The 27,861-nt window shown below is 41.5% G+C and overlaps 1 protein-coding gene and 1 pseudogene across 5 annotated transcripts in view; one reads left to right on the top strand and one right to left on the bottom strand.

Annotated features, from left to right (window-relative positions):
* Nucleotides 1-4,324: 4,324 nt before the first annotated feature.
* Nucleotides 4,325-27,861, top strand: part of PLA1A (phospholipase A1 member A) — a 49,273-nt gene continuing 25,736 nt past the window's right edge. For 2 of the 5 annotated variants that reach the window (XR_011648668.1, XM_004480778.5), the window contains exons 1-2: nt 4,398-4,521; nt 8,191-8,302. Coding sequence is in view for 3 of the 5 variants with exons in the window: in XM_004480778.5 (XP_004480835.2) it covers nt 8,230-8,302 (73 nt within the window). In the remaining 2 variants the exon portion in view is untranslated. Of the gene's footprint in view, nt 4,522-8,118; nt 8,303-27,861 lie in introns of those variants that run through there. The other 3 variants (XR_011648669.1, XM_058295771.2, XM_071214773.1) reach the window with 3 other exon arrangements.
* LOC101421421 (very-long-chain (3R)-3-hydroxyacyl-CoA dehydratase 3 pseudogene) lies at nt 26,599-27,748 on the bottom strand (annotated as a pseudogene).

The following is a 27,861-nucleotide window of genomic DNA, read 5'->3' as shown; positions in this document are numbered from 1 at the left end:
CACCAGTCAGTCGGAACTATTAAATGGACTCTGTGCTGGTCATACAATCCCTGCTTGGCCAGTTCTAGTAATGTCTCACTGACTTCAGCATGCCCACCCAGGAGGCAATATTGTTGGGTATGGGTGACTCTCTAGTCAGGTGCACTGGGGAACAACCAGCAGCACCCCATGTAATTGATTTCACTGTGCAGATGCAAAGGGGAAATTCACTGGTAGTGGTAGTAAGGTCTTGGTCTTGTAACACACCCACCCTTAATATTCATTCAGGAATAGGAGAAATAACTACAATATACTTTTGGGGGTTGTAATGCCTGATTTGCAATGTTAGGATAGTTTGCACTACTCATATGGCTTTTCTCCTATACCCATCTATCACCTTTAGGGACCCAAAAAATCTCCAGGGATTCCCATAGATGAGTGTGCCTTCTGCTACAGTATCAATTAGGGCTACAAGGTGTAAATGGTTTGTTAGAGACTAGTGCAGGGGTTCTTAACCAGCGGTCTGTGTGCTTGAATTGAAATTTTTAAAAAATGTTATTCTTGAGGGAATGTGTTGGTGCAGGTGTGATATATTTATTAAATACTACACAGTATAATATGGACTTAGTAAAGGGTCTGTGGTTTTCACCTGACTGGCAAAGGGGTTTGTGGAACAAAAAAGGTTAAGACCCCCTGGACAATTGGATAAGTAGTTCTGCATGAAGCCCCCGATCTCTGCTATTGCCCATATTTGCAGGTGACCATGACCCCACCCCTAGTCTTCAAGAATAAGGGATATCCACCCACTTAAACCAGATTTACATTTCTTGGTGGCGGGGATGGGGAGTCGGGGGGGGGGGCTGTAGGAGTGATAACCAGTGGCACAGATTTAGGCCTAGGCAGAGGTTGATATTTTTTCTCCTTAGGCAGCTTTTTCTAGAGTCCTGCTAATACAGCATTAGGTTATCTCTTTTTTTCTATTCAGGTGCCTGCTGAGATTAAATTAGCCCATAATTGCTTATGGGTTACATGAGCTGCCTTTCTGCCCTTTCCCTTGCAAGATCTCTTTGGTAACTTTCCTCATCCTTTTCAACCATATTCTTTTTGGTCTCACCAAAGACTGCTATTGTCTGTGTCACCTAGTGAACAGCATGGCCGACTGGTAGGTTTAGAATACCTAGTAATGTCTCATACCCGGCTGCAGGTGTAGTTTGGGGGATTTTATCATCAAGTCCATGAAAGTGTTCAGCATATGCTGCAAGCTTCAGTCCTAGTTCTCTGACTATATTTTGTAATTCTTCCATAGATGAAAATGCACGGACCATTTGCCTATTGTGGATGGCATATCCCCTTCATTGGGCCAAGCCAAAATTGCAGCTAAAATGTACCCTACTCCTAAGTTTTGAATGCCAGCAAGTCGTTGCCATGACTGGTAAAAAGCCTGATGAAGAGGGGAATGGGTAGTTATGCTAGCCATTTTTGCCATTTCCCCTCCTGAAGGCATAATAACGCGGTTTCCTACATCCCATAATCTTACTAACCAAATGACTATGCGCTCTTGTCCCTTTCATTTAAACTTTTCTCTTAATTCTGCAGTAGTATACTCCTTCATCACCTTTTGCTTCTGAGCGGGGATCTCTTCCGGAGGGTCATCAGGATCCCTGGGTACTTTCATTTTTGTAGTTATTAACAGCCTTGCTTGTTTAAGCTTGTCTTTAATTTCAGTTTCCTCCTCCCATTCTTCCTCTTCTGCATTCTCCCAGGGTTCCCATGACCTCCGCATCCCAGCCTTCCCTCTGGGTAACTGCTCCACCTGCTTCCTCTGTGCATTTTCTCCACTTTACATGCCAGTACTTCTAATTGTCCCTCTTGGGTTTGCACCTTTTTGCTAATGAAATTGCATTGTTGGAACATGCTAACCTAATATCCTTTCTAGAGCTAAAACCTCTTTTAATCTCCTTACTTCAGCTTCTGCTTTTAACTGGACTTGAGTAGCACATCTAACTTCCTATAAAAAAGTCCACGCAGTTGCTGAAGACACCTCTTTTCCTTGTGATTGCCATTTGTCATCCCTCCTACCGGGTTCCCCTTTAGGACAAATAATGCACAGACTGGTGTTTTCAGGGCATCCCCGTTCTCATTCACTGAACTGAACTATTCTAAAAACTGGGCTCCCTTCCCCCACATACTGGAAGTTGGCCACCCTGGATTTCCCCCATATATTACCTTTTCCCTGGGCTTGTTTCGATTCTTCAGGCTTCTGACTGAGTTGTCAATAGTCTGGCTGTAAGCCTGCAGAGTAGGTTCTGCCAAAGTTCGATGGGCAATTAAAACTGAAAAATGAAGCAGGCTACTCCATATAGCAAAACAGTAACAACTTATTTGGGATCTCACAAACCAGGAAGCAGGTCCTGGTGGCTGCAGGACATTCAGAGTAGTACTCCATACTGCCCGGTGGGTTGCAGGGGGTTGGACGGCATAAGTACAAGGGAGGCACAGAGCCAAGTCAGGATTTGTAAGATCATAAACGTGTTTCTTTGAAGTTACTGATATGAAACAGGACAGTTACCATGCCTAAGAATGTACAGGTATGCTCTAAGATGCACCTATGGGGAGGGTTTTGTTGGTTTTTTTCTTTCTCTAGGAATTTATGGCCTCACAAATGCTTGTGACAACATGGATGAATCTTGAAGACATCATGTTGAGTGAAATAAGCCAGGCACACAAGGACAAATATTGTATGATTCCACTGATGTGAACTAATTAGAACAAGCAAGTTTATGAAGTCAGAAACTAGAATATAGGTTACCAGGGGCCAGGATGGGGATAGGGAATAGGGAGTTAATGTTTAAATTTGGGCTGATGGAAAAGTTCTGGTAATAGATGGTAGTGATGGTAATGCAACATTATGAATGTAGTTAACAGTACTGAGTTATCAATTTGGATGTGGTTAAAAGGGGGACATTTTAGATCATATATATGTCACCAAAATAAAAAGTTAAAAAACATAGAAGTGTACAACACAATGACCCCTATTCTAAATGATGGACCATAATTAACAGTACGATTATAAAAATGTTCTTTCATGAATTGTAGCAAACGTACCACACTAATGCAAGGTTTTTTAATAAGGTGATATATGGGAACTCTGTATTTTATGCAAGATTTTTATATAACCTACAACTTCTCTAATAATAGAAAAGGTAAATCCAGACCTCTATACCAGCCCACCCACCCCCCTACCCCCCCAAAAAAAGAAATACATTAACTGCCCAGAATAGAATCTGGCATATTGTAAACACTCAAACAAAAAGGTGGAAGGAGGTATGTTGATAGATACTCTCTATACATTGCTGTTGTACTTCTATTTATGTATCTAGTGTCTTCTTTCTCCTACCTTGTCATGAAATGTGAGATTCAGGGAAATCCCTAGAAGGGTCACTTCCAGGCAGTTTTGTCAACACTTGGGAAACTTTTGATATAACCCAGGGGACCACAGAATTTTCTTTCCCTTTAAACTTTCTTATGGTACTGCCCTGCAGAACTGCATACCCAATAATTCGCCCTTTAGGTCCATAAATAAATTTACTGTGATGGTAGGAGATCTCGGGAAGCAGACATTAAATCATAGAATTTTAATATCAAACTGTCATTTAAAAGTTGCATACTATTTTCGGTCTCTATCAACACGTGAATGCTTGGAGTCCCTGTGGGGCCCATGGCATTTCTATTTAGGGAAAATTGCAAGTGCCCTTCAGCCTGGGCAAATGAAAAGCAGGTTACTTATTCTTCCTGGGGAAAACAGAGGCAGAATATAGATGGTTTTAAAAATGAAAGCTAAAATTATGTGGTTTGGGGTGTAAAGGGCAGAAAATGTTCCCCATCACCATAAAAATTTAGATCACCTTGTGCTTGTATGTTATTGCTTATTCTGAGACATGTCTGTGTATACACATGTACACATGCAGTACATATAGGACATCAGGAGTGGAGACTCCAAAATAATGCTTTTTTGCGATAAATTGGAGGAGAACCAGGCAAAAGATTGGACTTCCTGAAAATTGAGTAAACCAGGGTTTGAGCCATTTTGCTTTGGGAACTAAAATTCCACAAGACTTTCTACCTAGTAGGATACTATGCAAACTTAAAAAAGGAATGTGTTTGTTTGTTTGGGGTTTCTTTTTTTTTTTGAAGACTTATATTTTATTTCTTTCCCTCCCCTTCCCCTGTTGTCTGCTCCCTGTGTCTATTTTGCCGTGAATTCTTCCGCGTCCGCTTGCATTATCCAGCCCACTGGGAAACTGCGTCTCTTTTTTGTTGCGTCACCTTGCTGCCTAAGCTCTCCGTGCATGCCGCGCCATTCCTGGGCAGGCTGAGCTTTTTTTTCTCGCGCTGGGCAGCTCGCCTTGTGGGGCGCCCTGTTTGCACTTGGGGCACCCCTAGGCGGGTTGGGGTTTCTTTTGAGGTACTCGGGACCAGGATTGAAACCTGGACCTCATATGTGGGAAACTGATGTTCAACCACTGAGCCACGTCAGCAACCGTGAGTTGGTTTTATCATTTGTTTGTTTGTTATTTTTTGTTTGTTTGTTTTTAGGAGGAACGGGGACTGAACTTGAGACCTCCCATGTGGGATGCAGGGGTTCAACTGCTTGAACCCACTCTGCACCCAAGTATTTTGTTGTGTGAAAAGCAAGGTACAGAAGGGTTTGTGTAGTGGGTCAGCCTGTGCATAAAAATGTTTAAAGCATGAGCTAGACTATCTCTAGAAGGATATGCAAGAAAATCATAACCATGACGGCCTCCTGCAGGGATCTGAGGGGTTGGTGGTGGGGGTATGTGTGATGGTGATTTATTTTTCACTGTATACCTTTAAAACTTTTTTCACCTTTTGCATGTAGAACTATCTAAAACCACACTTTAAAAATTGAATGCGACCTCATTTTGTGGTCATAAACTGGTAAGGCCAGAATTAATTGTTTCCTAAAATTAGTTTAGATCCCCTGCGTGCCCCATCTGCCAGTACATACATACTAAAAGCAGCAATGCTGCATCCCTCATACACATGCACACACACACACACATGCACGCAAGACAAATTCACTTTCGGAAAGGTCAGCTAGGGACCCAGAAAGTAGGCAAGGAAGCTAGGAATCCAAGCTGGAAACAGACGAGGATGGCTGAAAGGGACTCGATGGATCCCAGGGATGGCGGCCTACAGATCTTCCTCTGCTCCCCCCTCACTCCCTTTTCTTCTCCAACCCCTTCTTTTTCTTTCTTTCAAAACAATTATTTAATGAGTGCCTATTATATGCCAGGCACTGTTCTAGGCATTGGGAAGAAAACAGCAATAGCAGTAAATACTGAACTTGGAGTCCTTGGTTGCTTGCTTGTCTCCCTGTATGCTGAGATCCTGAGCAAAAAATAAGCTCTCTCATTCTACTTTCAAATGGGTAACTAGGAACCATCTCAGGATCAGGTCCATTCTCCCTGTCCTCTCTACATAGGTTTGATGGGGGCCCACCAGCATACCCTACTATTAATATATAAATGACGCCTTTCCTTAGCAAATATTTGTTGAGCTGTGGTTCTGGAGCAGGCACTGTGCTGGGTTGTGGGAATACCTCAGTGAATAAAATGGACCAAGGTTCCTCCTGAGACTGACATTCTTATTGGGCATGGCAGAAAATATACCTGAATACTCTTAGTAGGAGGATCTCTATCCTCAACTTCTAAAATACATAATCTGGGAAGTGTATGTGGCTCAACTGATAGAGTGTTTACCTACCATACAGGAGGTCCAGGGTTCAAACCTAGAGCCTCCTGGCCTGTGTGGTGAGCTGGCCCACGCGCAGTGCTGCGCGCACAAGGACTGCCATGCCATGCTGGGGTGTCCCCCACGTAGGGGAGTCCCACGTGCAAGGAGTGTGCCCTGCAAGGAGAGCCACCCCTCATGAAAAAAGTGCAGCCTGCCCAGGAGTGGTGCTGCACACATGGAGAGCTGATGCAGCAAGTGACACAACAAAAAGAGAGACACAGATTCCCAGTGCTGCCAAGAATGCACAGAACAGAAGATACAGAAGAACACAGCGAATGGACACAAGAGAGCAGACAATGGGGGGGGGGGGTGAGAAATAAAAAATAAATCTTAAAAACTAATAATAAAATACATAATCTCACTTTTTGAGAGGGTCCTACTTCCTTAGTTCTCCCCAAGCTGTGTCCCTCAGGCCCCTGGCCTCTCTGAGTTTCAGTTTCTTCACTGGTAAGATAGAAATGGCTATAGTAAGAGTTAACAAAGGACTTGTGGGTCTATCATGCCCCAAATCACCTGAGAAACCTGAATGAAGTGCAGAATTCTGGGCTCAACCCCAAGGATTCTCCTTGAGTGGGTCTGGGTTGCTCAGAACCATGTGCCCCGAGTTCCCTAGAAGATTCTCAGGCAGGGGGTCTGGCACCACCCTTGGAGAGCACATTCTAGAAGATGAATGTAAAAGAGAATGTGCTTTCTAAATGTCAGCTGTGCTAGTGCCACACAGAAAGATACCCCAGGATTAACTGGCTTGACATGCCAGCTCTGCCATGGTGTGTGGGTGGCCATGAAAAGGCACTGCTCAGATCTCCTATGGTAGGAGCAAAATTGACTGATGGCCCCAGCTGCTGTCCTTCTGGATCTACCCCCACCTTTGTGCTGAGGATGCTCCCAACTAATGACCAGTGCAGGCCCATTCCTGCTAGACATTTTAACAGATGACTTTAACTTGAAGGCTTCCTATCAGCCTGGCCAGAATTTTCTAGAAACTGTGCTGCAGTCCAAGACTCTTCCTATGTTATTCTCTTTCCTTCCCTCTCTCCTTCACAAATGTGAGATCATCAAAAGGCTCTCCCTGCATTCTTCGGTGCCCTTTAGTTTTCATAGGTGTGGCCCCCATTAAATCTCATGCACATTTAGTCCCATCTCAATGTCTTCTTCTCTGAGGACCTGAACTAATACACCAGCTTGGTCTTTGACATCAGAACAGGCTTCAGGAGTTACCTCTGCTGTGCCCCACCCTTTCCACATTCCTTCCTGGTGGCAGTGGGATCATGTGCACAAGGGGAAGTGAAGTTTGTCCCCGTGAGCTCAAGAGCCAACCAAATCATTTTATCCTTGTCTTCAGCAGGCCTGGCATGGCACAGTGTACGTTGGTACAGTGCCAATGCCTCTTTAGGAGTTGTTGCTACATAGCATAGTGCTTCAGAGCATGAACTCTAGGGACAGGGTGTCCTGCTTCACATCTCAGCTCTGCATGAACTTATACAGGTTACTTAACCTCTCTATGCCCTATCAACCCTGTGTCAAGGAGATGGAAATAGTACTTAACCTCACAGCATTACTGTCCAGGAAGGATGATCTTGGTTATGTAGATGGGTCTACTGTCTTGTGGCAGGCGTTACAATTTAAGGCATGCCCTGCCCCTCACGCTCCCTCACCTGTCTAGAAACTACTATCTTTGTTTTCTGCACTCCTTTGCGTAAAGAGGCCACATGGTACAGTGGAAATGCCCTGGTCCTAAGTCCAGCTCTGTTACTTCCAGAAACGCATCTCTGCAGGTTATTTGCTTTCTCTGATCTGCGGTTTCTTTGTTTGTGAATTTAGAAGGATGACCAGCTCAGTGGCTGGACTTTGCTTCTAGCCCTGAGATTCTATGAAAGGACAGTATGCTCCAGAGGCAAACTTTGTTTTCTCCCATTTTCACTCTTAAATGAACACTGAGCATGTATTACTGGCCCAACTCTGTGCTCGCCAATGGGGATACAAAAATGAAAAGGGAAGGTTTTTTCCCTCAAGGATTTCAGAGTCTTCCAAGGAGACAAACATACCACAAATTCCAGTACAATGAGGATGTTGTGAACACCCAGGGATGAAAGGCTTCTGCCTCGGTGGTTTCTAACATTTTATAATAGGAAGTGGGAGAGGCACAAGACAGTTTCCTGATCATGTTTGGCTCTGAGAGGAAGGACAATGTGTGTCATTGTCCCTTGGTTTAAAAAATAAGTGTATTTATTTTCATTGAGAAAAAGAAACAGAAAACTTTGGAAGTTAAACAAATAGTGAGAGTTTATTTTTCTTTACCAGGTCATGAGGCCAGTTAATGATTAGTGAGACTGGAGTGGGTATTCAGTGTCCTAGATTGAGGGGCTGGCTGATAGGTTCTCCTTTGGCATTAAGGGTCTGCTTCATCCCATCTTGGAGACGTCCAGCTCAGCGATGCCCAGAGGCCTCGGGGAGAGATGCTTCTGGGTTGGGGGGCTCCTCTTATGGCTCAGCGCTGGAAATGCAGGTAAGCCAGGGGCCTGGGCCTTGGCTAGAACTCAGCCAACAATTCTGTTTCTCAAACCATTAACTTCCAGGAGGTCCCCTAAAAGCCCTTTGCCTCCACTGAGGTGAATTTAAAAGGGGGAATAAAATCTCTACGCTCATGCTATGAATGATAACCAGGACACTTTCTCAGCTTACAAAAATTCAATTTCCCCTGGCTGACTCATTTTTCTAAAATCCGTATTACTATTTCTGTCTTGCACAAGTCAGGGTAACTATGAGTAAATAAAATTTGATGCATTCCAACATGTGATTCATTTTCATCCTATAAATAGCCACTGTTCTAAATTATATTTTATTTTAAATCCCTCCTGACTGGATTATGAAAACCAGTCACAGATTCCCAGGTAGCACAATTTCTCTCAAATGCCATTTGCATTGCTTCATTTCCCTAGTAAAGTACCTGCTGACTGCTCCCCACTTGCATAATAGAGCAAATCTAGATGCCCAGTGGTATTTAGGTAGTGTGACTTTTGGAGATTCTCTGTAGCCTCAGAGCGGTCCCTTCTGTTTTCTCCCAATCAAAGACTGCTTTTCTGTCTTCTCCAGAAGATGCATATTTCTCATTGCCCAGCTTTGGAATGTGTCATTCCTTCTGCCTAGAATTGTCCATACTATTTTTTTGGTTAATCTCTGTTCTTCATGTTTTCCAGGGAGGCTTCTATAGTCCCTGTCTCCCTCCCAATACTTCATTCCTCTTCTCAGCATCCCTTTTCTGCTCCAAAGTTTAACTTGTACAGGGGTATTCACCGTCCATATTGATGGGTGGCTTGAAGGAGGTGCTGCTCAGTTAGCTTCATGTGTGCCTTCTCCAAACTCAATCATCTATTCCCCAAAAGTGGGAATTTGGAGCTTTGGCCTCTTTTAGTACCACCCCTAACACTGTGTTCTACATAAAGCCGGTGCTTAGTGGGCGCTGCCACATGCCTGCTTGAGGTTGCAATGTGCTGAGCAGATAGGGCATAGACACTAGTTCAGGCAAACTGGATTTGGATCCTGGTTCTGTTTCTTTGTAGCCATAAAACGTTGAATAATTCTTCTTTACCTGTAGTTGAAGATAATCCCTGCAAGCTAGGAATGCTGTAAGGAATAAGGAATAATCTGTATACAGTGCCTGGCATTTTGTAGTTGCTTAGTCAGTGGTGGTTTATTTTTATTTTTTAGGTTTTTTAAAATTAATGAATGGTTGATGGGCTGCTCCAAGTCGGGGGAACAGAACTATTGTGAGTCACTTTGGAGAGAAGGTGGGAGGAGCCCCTGGGATTCTTAAGAGAACTGGGTGCCTGTCAGAGAAGTGGCCTTGGCAGGGCCCTTTTGTCCCTGTTTGTCAGTTCCAGGCCTGCTTGGGAGCAAGCAGGCATTAGACGATTGACTTTATCTGGCCCTTGAGGGGTGGGAGGAGTAGGAGAAAATTGGTTCAGGATCTTCAGACTCTTTTTGGAATCTTACCTCTCAGTAAGTTGGAGGCCTTGGGCACAGGGCAGAAGGAGTTCAGAAACTTGAACAAGGTGAACCAGACAGCAAGGTTGGTGTCAGAGTAAAAACTGATCTAGTCTCAATTATGCAAGTGAAAACATTCTAGTCGCCTTGGTCTGGAAGTGAGTTCAGCCCTCCACCACCAGCAGGGCTTCAGCAATCCTTGTCCTGTCCCCTTGTTTTTGTCTCTTGCTGTCTTTCTCCTCCCTCCTGTCCAGTAAGGCATTCCCTGTCTGCCATCTACTTCTCTTCCTTTCCTGCCTTTACTGAGCGTACCCTTGTAAGCAGTGATAATATTTATTGAATAAATATTTCCTCTTCTTACTTTAAAAAAGTGTTACCTTAGAAATTAGATGCAGTTAGGCAGAGATGGAAATGATGTATAGTCAGGGGAGATATGCCCAAGGGGAAAGGAAAAAGAACATAATTGCTTTAAGGAAAACTACAGGCAGCAGCAAGGGAAAAGAGGGTAAGACAGATAGAGAGCAGGAAAGAAGGACCAAATGAAGGAGAGGCGGGGAGAGCAGCAGCTAGTGCACCTGGGCCTCTGGAGGTTGGCAGCCCCTCACTGTCCTGGCTGGGCAACCTTTCACGGAAACCCTGGGCATGCCCGCTGTCCCCTTGGCCTGTGGATCCAAGCCTCACTGAGCTCTGCCCTCCACCAAACAGGTCCTTATGCTTCTGGGCCAGGCTTGGGGGTCTCTTTCTCCAGGTAGTTTCCTCCCTCTGGCTAAGGTGGCCTTTCTGTGTCCTCTCAGAGTCAGAGCTTCCAGGTCACAGACCTTACCCTCCCTGTTGTGGGGTTTCCTGCCCGATTTCACTTTCACTCCTAGACTTTGAACTCCCTCAGGGCAGCTTGGCTCGTAGCTTATCCTCCTTGAATCCCCAGAGCTTAGCCAGGACCTGCCACAAGAGAGGCATTTGATAAATGGAAGGCCTTGGTTCCTGAGGAGAAAGAAATCGAGCAGGTGGCAGTGCCCCATCCCCGCTCTGGGACATTATGGTAAATTGCCTAAATGACACTTGTCCTTGAAACAATAATTGAAAGGACAGTTGAAAGGCGGGATTACCATTTCAGTTAGGTATGGATGCAGCACCTCGCAGGTCCTTTGAGAACAGAGCTCTGTCTGCTGAGGAGGCCTCGCGCAGAGGGTGTATCAGGAAGTTCAGGTCCAGGTGGTGCTGAGCGGGAGACTGAGGCAGCTAAGGAGGAGCAGGCAGGGCTCGGCCTTGAGGCTGGCTCCCCGAATTCAGCCTGGCCAGCCTCCCTGCAGGTGATGCTGCACCCTGCATGCCTGGCCAGAGCCCACCCTCAAATCAGCTGTGGGTGGGAGCCTCCATCGTCCTCCCATCCAGCAGTGTCCTGAGGATCGTGGAGGAGGGAACCTCATCCCAAGACATATGGCTTCTCCATTTCTTCCGTGGCTCCTTCTGTGGTCCCATTATTTCCATTTGATAACAAAAGACTCTGGTTGCAGTTTTGCGCCCTCTGTCCCTGTCAGAGCACCCCCACCCACTGCTTCTTGGCTCAGGCCACACAAACTATTTTTGCAAAGAAAACTTTTACAAAACAAAAGCATATGTGGGGAAGTGGATATGACTCAAATTATTGGGTTCCTGCCTACCACATGGGAGGTCCCAGGTTCATTCCCAGGGCCTCCTAGAGAAGATGAGCAAGACAGCAAGCTGGTGCGGTGAGCTTATGCAACAGGATGATGCAACAAGATGACACAACAAGATGAAGCAACAAGGAGACACAAAGAGGAAACACAATGAGAGACACAACAAAACAGGGAGCAGGGGTGACTCAGGCGATTAAGCACCTCCTTCCCATATGGGAGGACACAGTTTTGGTTCCTGGTACCTCCTAAAGAGAAGATGAGCAGACACAGAAAGTGTGCAGGGAATGGACACAGAGAGCAGATAGCCAGTACAAACAACAGGGGGTGGGGGTTAGAATAAATAAGTGAATTAAACAAACTATTTTTTTTAAAAGCATATGTGGGACACTAATCTCAGAACATATGCAAAACTAAAAAGGGATGATTGGAGAGGATCCCGTTTCTAATATTTACAAATCTGCATCAATCCATGTAAATCCCAAGACTACATTAGTGATGCTTTAATTTGCAATCCTGGGTATTAGGTGGTAGTTGCACTGCTATAGGCCTCGGCATTCCCTTCATATATTTCTATTTTTTGTTTTGGTTGCAAGGTTTTGAGGAAATCCTGAGTCAAGCAGTTGAGAAGTAATTAACTCGCTTGGCGGTTTTTGGTAAGTGGATGCAAGCAGGCCAGAATGCTTAGAAACACCAGTATAGACTATGATCTTATAAGAAATTCAAAGGCCTATGCACAGGGGGCAAGAGAAACTTCATTCCAAGACCTGCCTAGTAGGTCAGGTTAGAGTGTTGGTCTCCAGTATGATGAAATTTGGTAGAAAACACCTATGGGATTGCATGTTTTAAAAATGTTCCTTTTGGTTTTAAAATTGTTTAATATATTTTAAATTCTATTTAAAAGAGCAATGTTTCTGTAATCCCTACTGCAGAATCCTGGTTAGAAAACCCTGCTTTACAAGCACACTGCAGAGAGCCTCAGTGCCCCAGGACTTAACGTCTAAACTGTCCAAACACTTGTCTCTTGACCTTCCAGTTATCTGTCCTTGGTCATTCTCCCACAGTGGTTGCCTTCCAGACTTAGGGTCTATACCTTCTGTCCCCAGATATTTTCTTCCCCTCTGGTATATTGTCTTAACTGACAGGCTAGTGACACCCCAGATTTGGTGTCATGTGCGACTTCCCACACCTGAGCGCTTACTTCCCTGGAGGGAGTTTCTCCAAGGTGGAGGCTGCCAGGGGCAGAGTGGGCCTGCACAGCCAGGACACATTGTCTTTTCCTAATTTGGGGGGTACAGTGCATTTTATGAACTGAAGAGTCAATTTCTAGCTACAATTACTTATACATAGGATGATATTTTTACACTGTTAATTGTTTTTTAAAAAACTGATCCCAGGGTGGCTCCTCCAGTTGCTGCCAGTGCCGTCCCAACTCCCGGGCATTAGGAGTCTTTCTTTCCGGGTCCTGCCTGAGGCTGAGGTCATGGCCACTCTGATCATGCCTTCACCACAACTCGCAGGGCAGATGTGCAGCGCAGGCAGCCCTTCTTAGCTCACGGCCCCACCCAGGCAAGCCTGGGCTTGCTCACTGTCTGGTTTCCTGTCAGGTTCCAGTGCTGGGGCCCAAAGCAGTCAGCCCAGGAGTTCTAGGCATGTGTGCCCTGAGACTCCACCGTAGAAAAACAGGTATTACCACGTCTTTAATAACCTTTTCTTTAATGCCTAGTCAGCATTTGGGACCATAAATAGGAAACAATGGGGTCTTTTCAGACTTGGGCCAGCCAGTAATTTATCCCATACCCACCTTTTCTAATGTTTGACCAACTCCCTAGTGATCTAGACTCTCAAGCCATGGTCCTCCCCTGGGGTGATGAGCCTTCACAGAAACGTTTTCTTGCAGCCACATTTATGCAGCATTTCAGTCCTGGGGGTTGGGCCATTCCTAGCTGCAGTGCGATCCCTGTGAGGGCAGGGGCTGACTCCTTCTTCAGTTTCACACTCTTTCCTCCATAGCCCTAGCCAGCTGACACATAGTATGGTCTCCAGAATCCTGAATGAGTAACAGGCTCCAAATGCAGATGCAGAGATGGGTCTCCTCCGATATGAGCACGGGAGTCAGAACAGCAGAGATTTCTAGCACCCTTAGTTGCCTGTGAACTTCATCAACCAGCAACAAAGAAGGCTGGAAGAGGGAGTGGGAGTGTATAGATGTGTAGAGGAAGGTGCAGGCAGGGCTGTCCCTGTCCCAAGAGGTCCTTCGCAAAAATGAAGGTGAGGGAGGCAGAGCACCACCGCCAGCCCCTGGAGCCTGCCACTCGATTCCCTTCATTGTCACCTGCCACGACCGTTTGTCTTTCTCTGAACTTTCCTGGTTCCCTTTATTTAGAACTGAGGATGAATAACAATATTATCCAGGAACCCTGCCTGGCCCACAGCAGGACTGTGTACTAGAGAGTGCCACTTGAGGCAGAGCCCACGTTAGCTGAAGAATGAAAACCTTGGGATCCTTCTGGACCTTCGAGCCACTCTGTGTCTGGGATTCCCTGGTCTGACTGAAGGGAAAATGTTTGTCTCCAAAGCCTAACACATGTGCCAGGGAAGAACTATCCGTAGGCCCATGGAGATGCCCTCCCAGAACCAGGAAGCTCATCTGCCCAGCTCTCCTTTCCTAAGGAACAACAGTACCTACTTCTTGGAACACTTTTTATTTTCTTTAACACATATTTCTATTTCTTCTCACAGGATAGTATCCTAGAAAGGATTCTAAGGTCTTTTCTCCCTTCAACCACTTCCCTTTTCTCTGAAGTCATATGTTCTCTCTGATTTGTATTCCAGTTAATTGACGTAGTCTTCAAGCCACAGTGTTTTTGAACTTTACAAAATAGAATGCTTCTCTCTTTGGCTGAACTCTGGGTATTTTCCACTACAAAAGTGATATATATGAATGCAATTTATGCTGTTTAATACACACAATTTTTCTGCTGGAAAGAGTCACAAGAAAATATTGATAGAATTTACTTTGGTTTTAATGTAATATTTTTTTGTGATCTATGTATCTTTTTAAAAAAAGACAATTAAATAAAAATAAAAATAAATTTTTAAAAAGATAAAAAAGAATTTACTTTGGAGGAGGGGCTGTAGAGAGGAAAGTTTAGAATTTCTGATTTTACTTCTTAAGGATTATCTAGGCAGTGAGATTGACCCACCTTCATTACTCTTTTCTTCTTTGTACTGTTCTGAAATTTTTTTAAAGTAATATAGACTCATTATAGAAAACACAAAAAGTAGATATAAAAAATAGATTGTCTAGGGAAGCAGTTGTGGCTCAACTGATAGAGCGTCTGCCTACCATATGGAGGGTCCAGGGTTTGATCCCCAGGGCCTCCTGACCCGTGTGATGAGCTGGCTCATGTGCAGTGCTGCAGCACACAAGGAATGCTGTGCCACACAGGGGTGTCCCCCACGTAGGGGTGCCCCATGCACAAGAAGAGCCACCCCATGTGAAAAAAAGCGCAGCCCACCCAGAAGTGGCACAACACACAGAAAGAGCTGATACAAGATGATGCAACAAAAAAGGCGACACAGTTTCCTGGTGCCACATGACAAGAATGCAAATGGACACAGAAGAACACACAGCAAATGGACACAGCACACAACAGGGGCCAGGGGAGGGGAGAGAAAGAAAATAAATCTTAAAAAAAAAAAGATTGTCCCAGTCCACCATCCAGAGACAAATCCTTTTTAACATTTTGATTATTTACTGTCCCACCCCCCTTTTTTGTTTTTGCTCTTTATTTTATTTTTATTTTTTTTTAAAGATTTATTTTTTCATTTATTTCTCTCTCCTTCCCCCCCCCCCCCATCAGTTGTCTGCTCTCTGTGTCAATTCGCTGTGTGTTCTTCTGTAACTGCTTCTATCCTTATCAGCGGCACCAGGAATCTGTGTTTTCTTTTTGTTGCGTCATCTTGTTGTGTCATTTCTCCGTGTGTGCAGCGCCATTCTTGGGCAGGCTGCACTTTCTTTCTCGCTGGGCGGCTCTCCTTATGGGGTGCACTCCTTGGGCTTGGGGCTCCCCTACGCAGGGGACACCCCTGTGTGGCAGGGCACTCCTTGCGCACATCAGCACTGTGCATGGGCCAGCTCCACATGGGTCAAGGAGGCCTGGGGTTTGAACTGCGGACCTCCTATGTGGTAGGCGGATGCCCTATCCATTGGGCCAAGTCTACTTCCCCTGTTTATGCTCTTTATTAGTAAATTTTTAAAAAATTTAAATTATAAAATATTTTAAGGCTATAAAACATTTCAGTATATAATATAATGAATAGTCTTGAACTAAACTTCCCACCATTCAGATTTAGCAAATATTAACATTTTTTGTTCCAGACTTGCTTTATTTATTTTAAATGTTGCATATTTTTCAATAGTGAACTAAATCAGTTTGTTTATTCATTTCTTCCCACTGAAGTACAGCTAGGTTGTTTCCAGAATTTTTCTATTGTACACAGTGCTGCAAGGTGAACATTTAAGATCAATTTCTGAAAATGAAACCATTGGGCCCCAAGGTAGTTGAAGTTTCAGCTTTACCAAATATAACCAAATAGCACTCCAAAGTGCTTGCTTCATTTTATAACTTCTGCCAGAAATATAGGAGCTCCTTTTTCGCCTTTCAGTAATATACAGTGTTATTAGATTATTTAATTTTTGCCAGTTTGATGGAAATGAAATACTACCTTTTTGCTATGTCAATTTTTCCTTTTGTGCTCATTAGTAAAGTTGAACTCTACAAGAATTGCCTTCCATAGCCTCTTCTGTAAAATTTGTTCATGTGGTGTCTCCATTTTTCTACTGGCTTTTTCATCTTTTTCTCATTGGTTTGTATTAGGTTTTTATAGATTCTTAACATGAATCCATAAATATCATATGCATTGCAAAAAATTTTTTTAGTCTATATCTTGTTTTTTAATCTTTTTTTGGCTTGGTTTTTTAATACAGAATTTTAACATTTAATAGAGTGAAATTTATCAGTCTTTTATTTTATGATTTGTGCTTCTGGTGTGCTATTTAAACAACTTTTTTTTTGAAGATTTATTTTATTTATTTTTCTCCCCTTCCCCCTTGTTGTCTGCTCTCTGTGTTTGTTTGCTGGGTGTTCTTCTGTGTCTGCTTGCATTGTCAGGCAGCACTGGGAAACTGCACCTCTTTTTTTGTTGTTGCATCATCTTGCTGCGACAGCTCTCCGTGTGTGCGGCCACTCCTGGGTGGGCTGAGCTTTTTTTCACACAGGGTGGCTCTCCTTGCGGGGCGCACTCCTTGTGCATGGGGTTCCCCTGTGTGGGGGTGCCCCTGCATGGCATGGCACTCCTTGCGTGCTGTAGCACTGCACGCAGGCCAGCTCACCACGCGTGCCAGGAGGCCCTGGAGATCAAACCTGGACCTCCCATATGGTAGGCGGATGTTTTTTCAGCTGAGCCATGTCAGCTTCCCTTAAGCAATCTTCTTATGAGGATATCTCTCAAATTTCTTCTAAATATTGCTAACTAGCAGAGTCAGCCTAAAACCACTAAGACAAATCTTTTTGTCATGGTGTTTGCTTGTTTTTTAATACATTGTTAAATTTGACTTGTCAGTGTTTACTGTTATTTTTGCATATATTTTCATAAGGGAAATTTATCTGTCATTTTCTTTTCATGTATTGTTCCTGTCTGATTTTAACACTATTGTTATAATCTTACATAATAATTTTTCTATTCTATGAGACAGTTTATATAAGAGAGATTATTTGTTCCTTAAAAGTTTGATAGTGTTCTCAGATAAAACCATCTGGCTCTGGTGTACATTAGGGCAAGAGAAGATTTTTGGTTGTCAATTCAACTTTTTGATGTTAGTAGATTTATTGGGATTTTCATGAGTCAGTTACAGTAAATTATAATTTTCTAGAAATTAACCATTTCTTTTAAACTTTCCAGTGTATTTGTCTGGGAGCTTTTAAGAATATCTTTTTATCCTTAATGTTCTACAGTTATACTATGATCTGCCTAGGTATGAATTTTTTTTAATCTTCATCATTTCTCTGAAGATAGTTTTTTATTAGAAAATTCATATCTGTTTTTTGGTTTTGGAAGATTCTTAGCAATTTTCTCTCCAAAATATTGCTTCCTCTCCCATTCTCTTCCTTTATGGAACCAATACTAGGAAGAATGTTGGAGCTTCTCCATTTATTGTCTGTGCTTTTTAACTGCACTTTCATATTTTAAGAGTTTCTTGTACGTCTGTGGTAGACATTACAGTATTGATTCCTGCTGTGACTTCTGCCAAACTCCACAGGTTACTTCTGCCAAACTCCACCAGGCTGCCTTCACTTCAGACACAGTTGCAAGTTTGGGGGCTCCCAGGGTCACCATCACTTCTAGCCAACTAGCTACAAATTTGGGGTCCCCACCACCCCGTCAGGCTTAATTATTCACTAGAATAACTCACAGAACTCAGGAAAGTGCTACACTTACTATTACAGTTTTATTATAACAGAAAGTATGCAATTCATAAATAGCCAAAAGAAGAGGAGCATAGAGTGAGATCTGGGGTCTTTTCCCTGTGAGGTCACATCAGTGTATGACAATACTTGAAGAATATTGCCAACCTGATAACCCAAAATTTGGAGTACAGACATTTTATTGTTCTTTTCTTAAAATGGTCACGATTTACCACGTGGCTGAACTCAGTCTCCAGCCCCACTCTGCTCCCTTGAGGTTGGACTGATATTACATTGCTCAAAGCCCCAAGGCTCTAATATCACAGTTAGTCTTTCTGGGGTGGCCAGCCACCACCCTGAGATCCTAAGACTGCAGCTGTGGCTGACGCACCCTGAGTTATCCATTAGCATAAACTATCTGTGTCATGGTGGGTGGGGGCAGGATTCCACCATAAATAAGGAAGATTCTCCTATCATTAGGGAAATTCTGAAGGTTTAGAGGTTACCTCTCCAGGAGCAAGGACAAAGACCAGACTTCTCTTTGGGTTGTTAGTTCTAAATACACAATTCCAATTTTATTTCAATGACTATTTCATTTCCTGTTATCTATTAGCTTTACCCTATACAGCTTATTTTGTCAGGTATGCCTGTTGTTATTTCATAATTTCTTATGCTCGTCATTTTTATCTTTGCTGTATATTCTCAGCAAACTGATTTTAAAATCTATGTTAAATGCTTTTTTTAAGTTATTTCCCCTGGAATGAATCAATGACCCACTTACTGATTTTATTGGTTATCTTTATAAACATTTGGCTACTTTATATATTTAAGCATTTTTTTAAAGATTTATTTTTATTTATCCCCCCCCTTCCCCCCCCGTGTCTGCTCTCTGTGTCCATTCACTGTGTGTTCTTCCACTCGTATTCTTGTCAGGTGGCATGGGAATCTGTGTCTCCTTTTTGTTGCGTCATCTTGCTGTGTCAGTTCTCCACTTGTGCTGCGCAATTCCTGGGCAGGCTGTGCTTTTTGTGCAGGGCAGCTCTCCTTGAGGGGCACACTCCTTGCGTGTGGGGCACCCCTACACAGGGGACAGCCCTGTGTGGCATGGCATTCCTTGCGCACGGCAGCTGCATGTGGGCCAGCTCATCATGAGGGTCAGGAGGCCCTGGGTTTGAACCCTGAACATCCCACGTGGTAGGCTGTGGTAGGCGGGTGCTCTTATCATTTGAGCCACATCTGTTTCCCTATTTAAGCATTTTATTTGGTGTTTTTTTTTTTTCTTTGTTAGAGAAGTTGTGGGTTTACTGAACAATCATACGTAAAATACAGGATTCCCATATTTCATCCCATCACCACACCTTGCATTAGTGTGGAACATTTGTTACAAAGTTATTTTTAAGTAAAATTTTTATTGAAGCATAATATACATACAGAAAAGTATTCAAATTATAATTACAAGATAAATGAATTTTCAGAGTGAATATACTTGTATATCCATCATCCAGACCAAGACATAAAACATTATCAGGATTCTAAAACCCATTCCCCACGCCCTTTCTTAATCACTGCTGCCCCCAAGATAACTACTATCTTGACTTCTAAAAAAATAGACTACTTACACTTTCATCTTCAGTGAGAAGCGTTTTGCTTTTGTCCTTTCTCTTTCTCTCTCCATCTTCAAATTCTCTCCTCCAGCCAGGGAGCCAGCCTGGTGGATTGTCTCAGGTCCTGTTAGTAAGGCTGCTTTGCCATCCTGCCTCCCTAAATAGAGCCTCATGCAACAGGTCAATAGCTGGTTTTGTTTGCTTATTTTGTTCATTTGTTTCTGCTTCCTTTCATTTGCTGGGGAGCTCTTCACCACCACCAGCAACCAGAGGTGAGCGTGCTGTAGGGGTCTCACATCTAGCATGGAGCACCTTTGGACCCTTCTTACCTCACATAGTTGACTTCTTACCAATACTGCCTTCTCTCAGACCTGGAACCCAGCACAAATTGGCCTGTGCACTTCTGTGTTTTTTTTCTTGTTCATGGAGATATTATTTTTATATGTCTTTTCTATCTTTTGGTATTCATCAACAAACTACTGCTTGTCTGGAGCGGGTTGTGAGGATGAGTCACCATGCCGTGCTCCATACTCTTGAATGATTGGGTCCATACTCTTGAATAACTGATATGCAAATATTGGCAAGTTTTTTTCTTCCTCTTTTCTAACTTTGTAACTTTTATCCCATTTTCTTCTCTTGTTTCACTGGCTAGGACTAAGACCCCTAGAACAATGTTCAATAGATTCAGTGATAGTAGATGTTCTTGTTTCCTATGCCCACAGCACTACCATGAACTGGTTTGGCATAAACAATGGGAGTTAATTTGCTTATGGTTGAGGTCGGGAAATGTCCAGATTAGGGCATCATCAGGGCAATGCTTTCTTCCTGAAGAATGGTTGCTGGAGATCCTTGGTTCTTCTGCCACATGGTAAGGCACATGGTGGCGCCTGCTGTTCTCTCTTTTCTTCTGGATTTTGTTGCTTTCAGCTTCTTCCTTCCATGACTCTCTCTGTGTCTGAATTTCATTCTCTTATAAAGGCAACCAGTAAAAAGATTAAGACCCATTCAGTTTGAGGTGGGTCACATTTTAAATGAAGTAGCTTCATCAAAAGATCCTACTTAAAATGGGTTCCCATGCACAGGAATGGATTAAATCCAAGAACATGTTTTTCTGGGGTATATATAACTTCAAACCACAGCAGTAGACATTCTGTTTGTCCTCCATTCTAAATGGAATGCTACTAGTGTTTTACCAATAAATATGATCCTTGCTGTAGGTTTTTGATGGTTACTCTTTCTTATGTTAAGGAATGTTGGGTGATGAATTTCATTAAGAGTTTTTGTTTTGCTTCTATTAAGCTTATGGTTTTTCTTCTTGAACATGCTCATGTGTGAATGCCATCAACACATTTTCTAATATTAAATAATCATTTCATTCCTTGGATTAAATCCTGCCTGGCCATGGCATATTATTGTTCTGCTTATTCTTGATGGATTCACATTTGCTGATAATTTAGGATTTTTGTGTCTGTGATTATAAGTGAAATTGACCTTTAGTTTCTCTTTCTTCTCCTGTCCTTGTCCAGTTTTGATATTTGGTTATTCTCATAGATGGAAAATTGTCTCTCCTTTTTCTCTGGAATAGTATGTGTAAAACAGGGATTGAAGGCTTAGTAGAACTCCCCTGTAAACATGTCTGGCCCAATAGAGTTTTTTGGTGGATAGATTTTAAATTACTGTTTCAATTCTTTTAGGCTACAGTTGAATGTTTCATTTCCTGCTTTTTTTCTTTCTTGACTAAATTACAGTAAGTAATTTTTTTAAAAGAAAAATCCATTTTCTAGGAAAATATTCATATTTTCAACTTTGGGAAGACAGGAAATATATTCTTTTATGACAAGAAAATCTGCTGTCTGTTTTCATACTCCCTTTTTCATTTCCAATATTATTTACTTGGACCTCCTTCTTTTCTTATCGAGTCTTATCAAAAGTACATGTAGTTTATTATTCTTTTAAAAGACAGCCTTTTGGTTTTGATTGTGTGTAGCAGGCACTACTCTAGGTATTAGAGATACATCAGTGAACAAAACAGCAAAAAAAATTCCTGCCTTCTTCAAAAGCATATTCTAATGTCTGGAGATAGTCAATAAGCAGAAGTATAATAAATGAGTAAATTCCATAGTAGATTAGAATGTGATGATTGCTAAAAAATATAAATAGATCAATGGGAGGGACGTTGAGAGAGCTAGGATAAGGAGGATGGGCAGATGACATTTGACAAGCAAAGACTTGAAAGAGGGGAAGGAATTAACCATGCGCATATCTGGGGGGAAGAACATGCCAGACAGAAGGAAGAGCCAGTGCAAAGGCCCTAAGGTCGGAGCCTGTCTTAGATTGTTTGAGAAGAACAATGAGGATGCTGTGACTGGAGCAAAGTAAGCAGTAGTAAGACTCGATGAAGGGCCTGGAGGTTTAGGCCAGTTATGGTCTTCACGTCAGTGTTAGGACTCTGGATTTTACTCAGAATGAAATGGCCTGTCTTGGAGGCTTGGTGCAGAGACTTAGCATAATTTGACTTACTTTTTGAAAGGATAATCCTGGCTACTGTTGCAATTATACTGAAGGGGGTCAGGAGTAAAGGCAGAAAAAGCTGTTAGAGACTACAGCAATAATTCTGACAAGAAAACGTGGTGATTTAGACCAAAGCAGTAACAGTGAAGGTAGTGAGAATGGGCCAGTTCTGAATATTTTATTCTGGTTGTAGCTAACAAGGTTTACTTTCCATTTGTACATGGTATGTGAGAGGGAGAAGAGTCAAGGATGTCTCTAGGAAATTAGGTCTGAGAAACTACAATGACTATGTTGCTAACAATGTTTGTATTTTATTGTTTTCTATTTCCTTAATTTCAACTATGACCTTTATTATTTCTTTCCCTATATTTTGTTTAGATTTACTATGTTGTTCTTTGTCAGCATTCTGAGTTAAAGATTAATTTATCTAATCTGAATCTTTCTCTTTGTTTTCCTATTAGTTGCATTTAAGGTTATATATTTTGCCTTAAATGCTGTTTTGCTATGTCACACAAATTTTGCTCTGTATTTTATTGTCATTTAATCCTTAACGTTCTCTAATTTCTTAGACCTGCACATTGCTTAAAATGGTGTTTTCAAATCTCCAGATATAGATTTAAATATCTTTTGCTATTGACTTCTAATTTTATTTAGATAATGTTGTCTGGGTAATATTCGTTGTTTGAGGTTTGTTACGTCTTACTATGTGACATATGAACATTTAAAATGACCCTCAATTCACTGTTTAGTGGATGTGGGTTTCCATATATGATCAAAAGAACAAATTTATTAAGTATGTGGTTCAAATATTCTATATCCTTTATAATTCTTTTTTTAAAAATTTACTTTGACTTGATATATCTTCCTGTCAGATTACAGTTTCTACTTGTAATTTTGTTAATTTTGAAGCTATGCTGTTAGGTGTATTTAAGTTTTAAAATTTTATGTCTTCTAAGTAAATTATTCCCTTCATCATTTGATACTAATCTCTTATTTTGCAATAATGTTTATTTCCTTAGATGCATTTGTTCTTCTGATAGCAATATCGTGACATTAGCATTCTTTGGGTTAGAATTTTTTTTCACTTTCAATTCTTTTGTGTCATTAGTTTTAGGAATGTCTTTTATTTAACACATAGCTGAATTCTTTGTTTATTTGTTTTTTAATCTAATGTGAGAAACACTATGTTTTAAGTCAGTTTGGATTTGGATTACATTTTTTAATATTTTTTACATTTTACATTTTTATAGTTGGATTACATTTGATTTTGTGGGGTTTTTTTTCCTCTTTCTTACTCTGCTTTCCTACCTTCTATTGGGTTAATACAATTTTCTCTGTTCCCAGTTTTCCTTCTATTAGTTTAAAATATATGCATTCTTCTGCTATTCTTTTAGTTGTTACTCTTATATTTTTAACGTGTATACTTAAATTAACAAAGTCAGAAGCCAAGCAATACCTTTAATTTTCCTTCTGAGCTATACAGGCATCTAAATTCTGTAGCAGTCTTACATAATATTGTTTCCTACTATTTCAGCTACTCTTTTCTTTTCATAGCCCCCAAATTAGTCATCATCATAATTATTGTTGATTTGTGTAATCAATGCTAATGTATAGGTTAACATGTATATCAATTTCTTTACTCATTATTTCTTCTTGCATTCAAATTCTTCTGTAAAGATGATTTTTTTCCTTAATGCTTCATACAAGTTCTGTGAGTAAACACGCAGTTTTTGTCAGAATATGATTTTATCTTTATTATTGAATGACAGTTTAGCTGGGAATAAGATTCTAGGTTGAAAATTATTCTTCCTCAACATTTCTGTTCTCTATTGTGCCATTGAGAAGTCTACTTTCAGCCTACTTGTTGTCTTTTTTATGGTTAATTAATTTTTTCTGCTTGTCACAAATAGTTCAGCAGTTTTATTTTGGTATGTCTAGGTAATAAGATTTGTTATATTTCTATCTTGCTCATGACTCATTTTACCTCTTCAATTTGAGGATTAATGTGTTTCACCAATTCTGGAAAATTCTCAGCCAGTAGAACAGAGTGATTAAGAGTCCAGATTCTGGACACAGATGGCCAGTGAATTCAAATCCAAGCTCAATCTCTTATAGACTGTGTAACTTTGGAAAATAAGAAAATAAGGAAAGGAAAATAAGAATAATACCTACTTCACAGGAATATTATGAAAGATTAAATGAGCTAAGAGATGTCAAGAATTTAGAACAATTTTGGCACATAGTAAGCACTATAAAAGAATTAGGTATTATCATCTTTTTGATATTGCCCTTTTTGAATTCTCTATGTCTAGAACTCTAAAAAGATGTAAGACTGTCACAATCTATCCTCTATGCTGCTTAACCTTTCTTTTATATATTCCAATTTATTTAGTTTTATACATGTTGTGTTCTGGATAATCTTATTTCATAATCATAATTCTTTTCTGGGTTTTGTTTTGTTCACATAACTGGGATCATTTTATGTCCTGCCCTACTCACTTAATTTTATGGCATAAGAAATGCCATATTATGAAAACTTTTAAAAAATCATATATTCACTTTTAATTGCTGCATAATATTCCTCATCAATGCACTGTGATTGGTTTTTGTTTGCTTGCTGTACAATTTAATAATATTTTAATTCCCCCCAAAAACTATCATTATAGGTGAGATTGAAATTTCCTAGCACTTTTTTTTTTTGTTTTTGTTTTTTGGATTTTTATTGTAAATATTTAAATGGAAATACACCATCTTTTTTGTTTCTCAGACAGGAATAAAAGGGTTTGTAACAATCACTAAGAATACAGTATTCTGCCACAAAGATGCAGCATAATCTACTGCAAAGCTGCTTTGCCCAATCACACAGAAGAACTTAGTTGAAAGAACATGAGAAGTCAGTACAAACAAATCTTGACAGATTTATGGGCATGCAAAATATCCTTCCGTGTAATGAATTTTTAAAAAATCAGCTAATCTATGATAATTAGATGTTTTAGGCCAAAGTTTCCATCCTGGGCTCGAAGAAATAGCATAATTCATTGAATCTCCTTTCCTCTGGGAACAATGGGAATAGCAGAGTTGGAGGAGCAATTGTACCTTAAATTCTTTCACACAAGCAATACTCCCAACATTTATTTTACTTGGCTTACTTGGAATGTATTGGAGGAAACTGCTGATTATTAGAATGGCCAACCTGCAAATGTCTAGGTGTTTTCAGTTCCCCTGTTGTTCGTGTGTTTCTGCCAGGAAGCCTTTTTAAAAGGATCAGTTGGTTGTTCTACAGCCAGTGTTCCCTCTTGGATTCCACTATATTACTGCAGACAGATGAAAAAGCCAGTCTAACAATAGCAGAATAAAATCAGACATTTTCAAAGACAGTCCCTCCACTCACTCTGGACCTTGAGAGCTTGTTCGGAGGTTCCAGCAGGGGAGCATATCTACTCATATACCCTTTACTGAAGAACGGTCTTCCTCTAGCGGGGAAAGTTGTCCTCTTCGACCAAGCACGCAGCTTCGGGAGGGACACACATGGAGCGGTGAGGGAGGAAGGGGACACCTGCCTAGCCAGCCAGATCAGCCGAATCAACCCTGGTGATCAATGGGATGGCAGATGTCGCAGCCTGATCACCCTCATTTCCCTCCACTCACTCTGATAGGCACACAAGTAAGTGGACACAGCAAGTGCAGGGGGAGGACTGACATTTTTGTGTTTGTGCACAACTTTTGAAGGCATGTTTATTAGTCTGGCCTACTTGAATATCTCCAGTTTGCCACTGGCATGGCCAGCAGCTGTCTCACTGCTAGTTTGACCCATGTGTTTGTTCCCTTGACTCCATGTAGCCATTTGAATTTGGAACCCTTCATAATCTCATTGTTTTCTGAGTATGTCTTATCTTTCTTTAGTGTTGAAAATAGTTCTGATTTTGTTAAAATGGAAGTGATCATGATGTTCCAAGGTTCTGATTGGTTTCTCTCCAGTCATTCTGTGCCTCTCCAATGCCAACATTGGTAAGCACTATAACATATCATTTAGAGGTCCAAAGATTTCAGATCTGATATATGTTCTTTAGCCACCACCCAGACTCAGGCATACTTTATTAATGAGCCTAACTTAATTATCAAAAGGTCAATGCCATCCCACTTAACAAGCAACCTCTTAAGGACAGAATATATTCATTCCTACCTGAGTCATTTTTTCACAAGCAATAGCTGAAAATAACAAATCCTAACTGTGAGAATGACCGTTACATTGTAGGGAGAGGCCACTGAAGAAATATCCCTGGCCTGTATGAAATAGACTGGCTGGACATGGAGTGGGGTAGAGGCAGGGGTGAGCCTTTTGTGTTCACTAACTGAATACACAAGAATGAACCTGTCATCAGATATCAGGAATCCATGTCATGCAACTACTACATTAAGATAACATGGTAAACTGAAGAATGTTACAGGAAAGGGAGAGATTTTCACAGAGAATTCATTTGTTGAAAAAAAAACCCTTTTATATTGGTACAAGAGAGTAAAATTGTGTGAATCATGGAGTAGGGTCAAACTGACAAGAAGCCTTAGAAATCTTTCTTTTTAGTGGATATTTTTCTTTTCTGGTCCTTAACGCTGCCTATGCTGTTTATAAAGGTGACAGAAATGTATGTTTAACCCTAAAAATAACATTATAACATTATAAGAGAAATCTTAAGAAAAGAAGGAAAATATTACTTTGATTTTCACTGGATATGGCAATGTGAAACTGAATCTTCCTGTTTCATCGAATGGACTGGATCACTGAAACAGCTTGAGCTGAACAGCCTACAGGGTATATGGGAATACGCACGCGGTAGGGAAGCCTGTGGGCACTTTCCAATCCATATCAAAGGCAGGAAAGCATGTAAACAGGGTACCTGAAAATTTAATAGTGCTCCACAGATAAAACACAAAGAAAACCACAATACTGTTTCACATTTTTTCCATGGTGCCTAAGATTATAAACAGAAAGAAATTTCTTCCAAGAAGTTGGATAAGAGAAGGCAATACTGGTGAGTTAGTGATTCTAATTGCTGTATTGACAGTTTCCATGGCTGCCAGCATCTGGCAGAAATACAACTGTCAGCCAGGGTGTGAAATATGTCATAGAAGGATGCTTTTCCCAAGATAAAGAATGGCACAGTCAAGTTAACAAGGATCCAGGAGAATCCCAAGAACTTTACAAAATTATCCATGAGCAGGTGTCCTTTCTTCAAGCTTGCAAGAGTTTCAGGGGAGGCTCACTTTCAAGTCTGAGTTTATTTAGGCATTCTTGTTCCTTGGCTCTGAGCTCCATTTCCATATTAGGCTTGTCTAGCCAGTGATCAAATCAGGGGCCAAAAACAGTGGACATTTCTCCTGCTTGGTGAGTCATTCCACCACTGACTCACCTTCTGTACTGTAATGTTTACCTGCCTCTGGGTCAGTTTGTAAACCAGCTCTGGCTTCACAAGTTCAACGAACTCCAGGTGAAATATGTAGATGTTGTCTCCTTTGGCACTATGTCCCTGAGCTTTAAAATGTAGAACATTTTCAGTGATGCTGACAGCAGGATTCTGAATGTCGCTCAGCTCCACGCACAGATACAACTTGCAGTATCACTGAGCCCAGTATACATGTGGTGTCAGCACCTGGTTCTCCATGGCACACTGCACAGGGCTTGGGGAGGCTGGGCTCGCTGCACCTCGCTGCCTCAGGTAGCCCATGGCTAGAGAGCTGATGAATGCAGGTCGCAAACCCAGCGAACCCAAGTGCCTGCCCCAACGCTTGATTTTAATACATTGTACTAATTTTCTAAAACAACTTAGAGGAACCACTATTTAC

The sequence above is a fragment of the Dasypus novemcinctus genome, chromosome 4, assembly GCF_030445035.2.
Source record: "Dasypus novemcinctus isolate mDasNov1 chromosome 4, mDasNov1.1.hap2, whole genome shotgun sequence".
NCBI classification, from domain to species: domain Eukaryota; kingdom Metazoa; phylum Chordata; class Mammalia; order Cingulata; family Dasypodidae; genus Dasypus; species Dasypus novemcinctus.
This window is presented reverse-complemented; position numbering and strand designations above follow the sequence as displayed.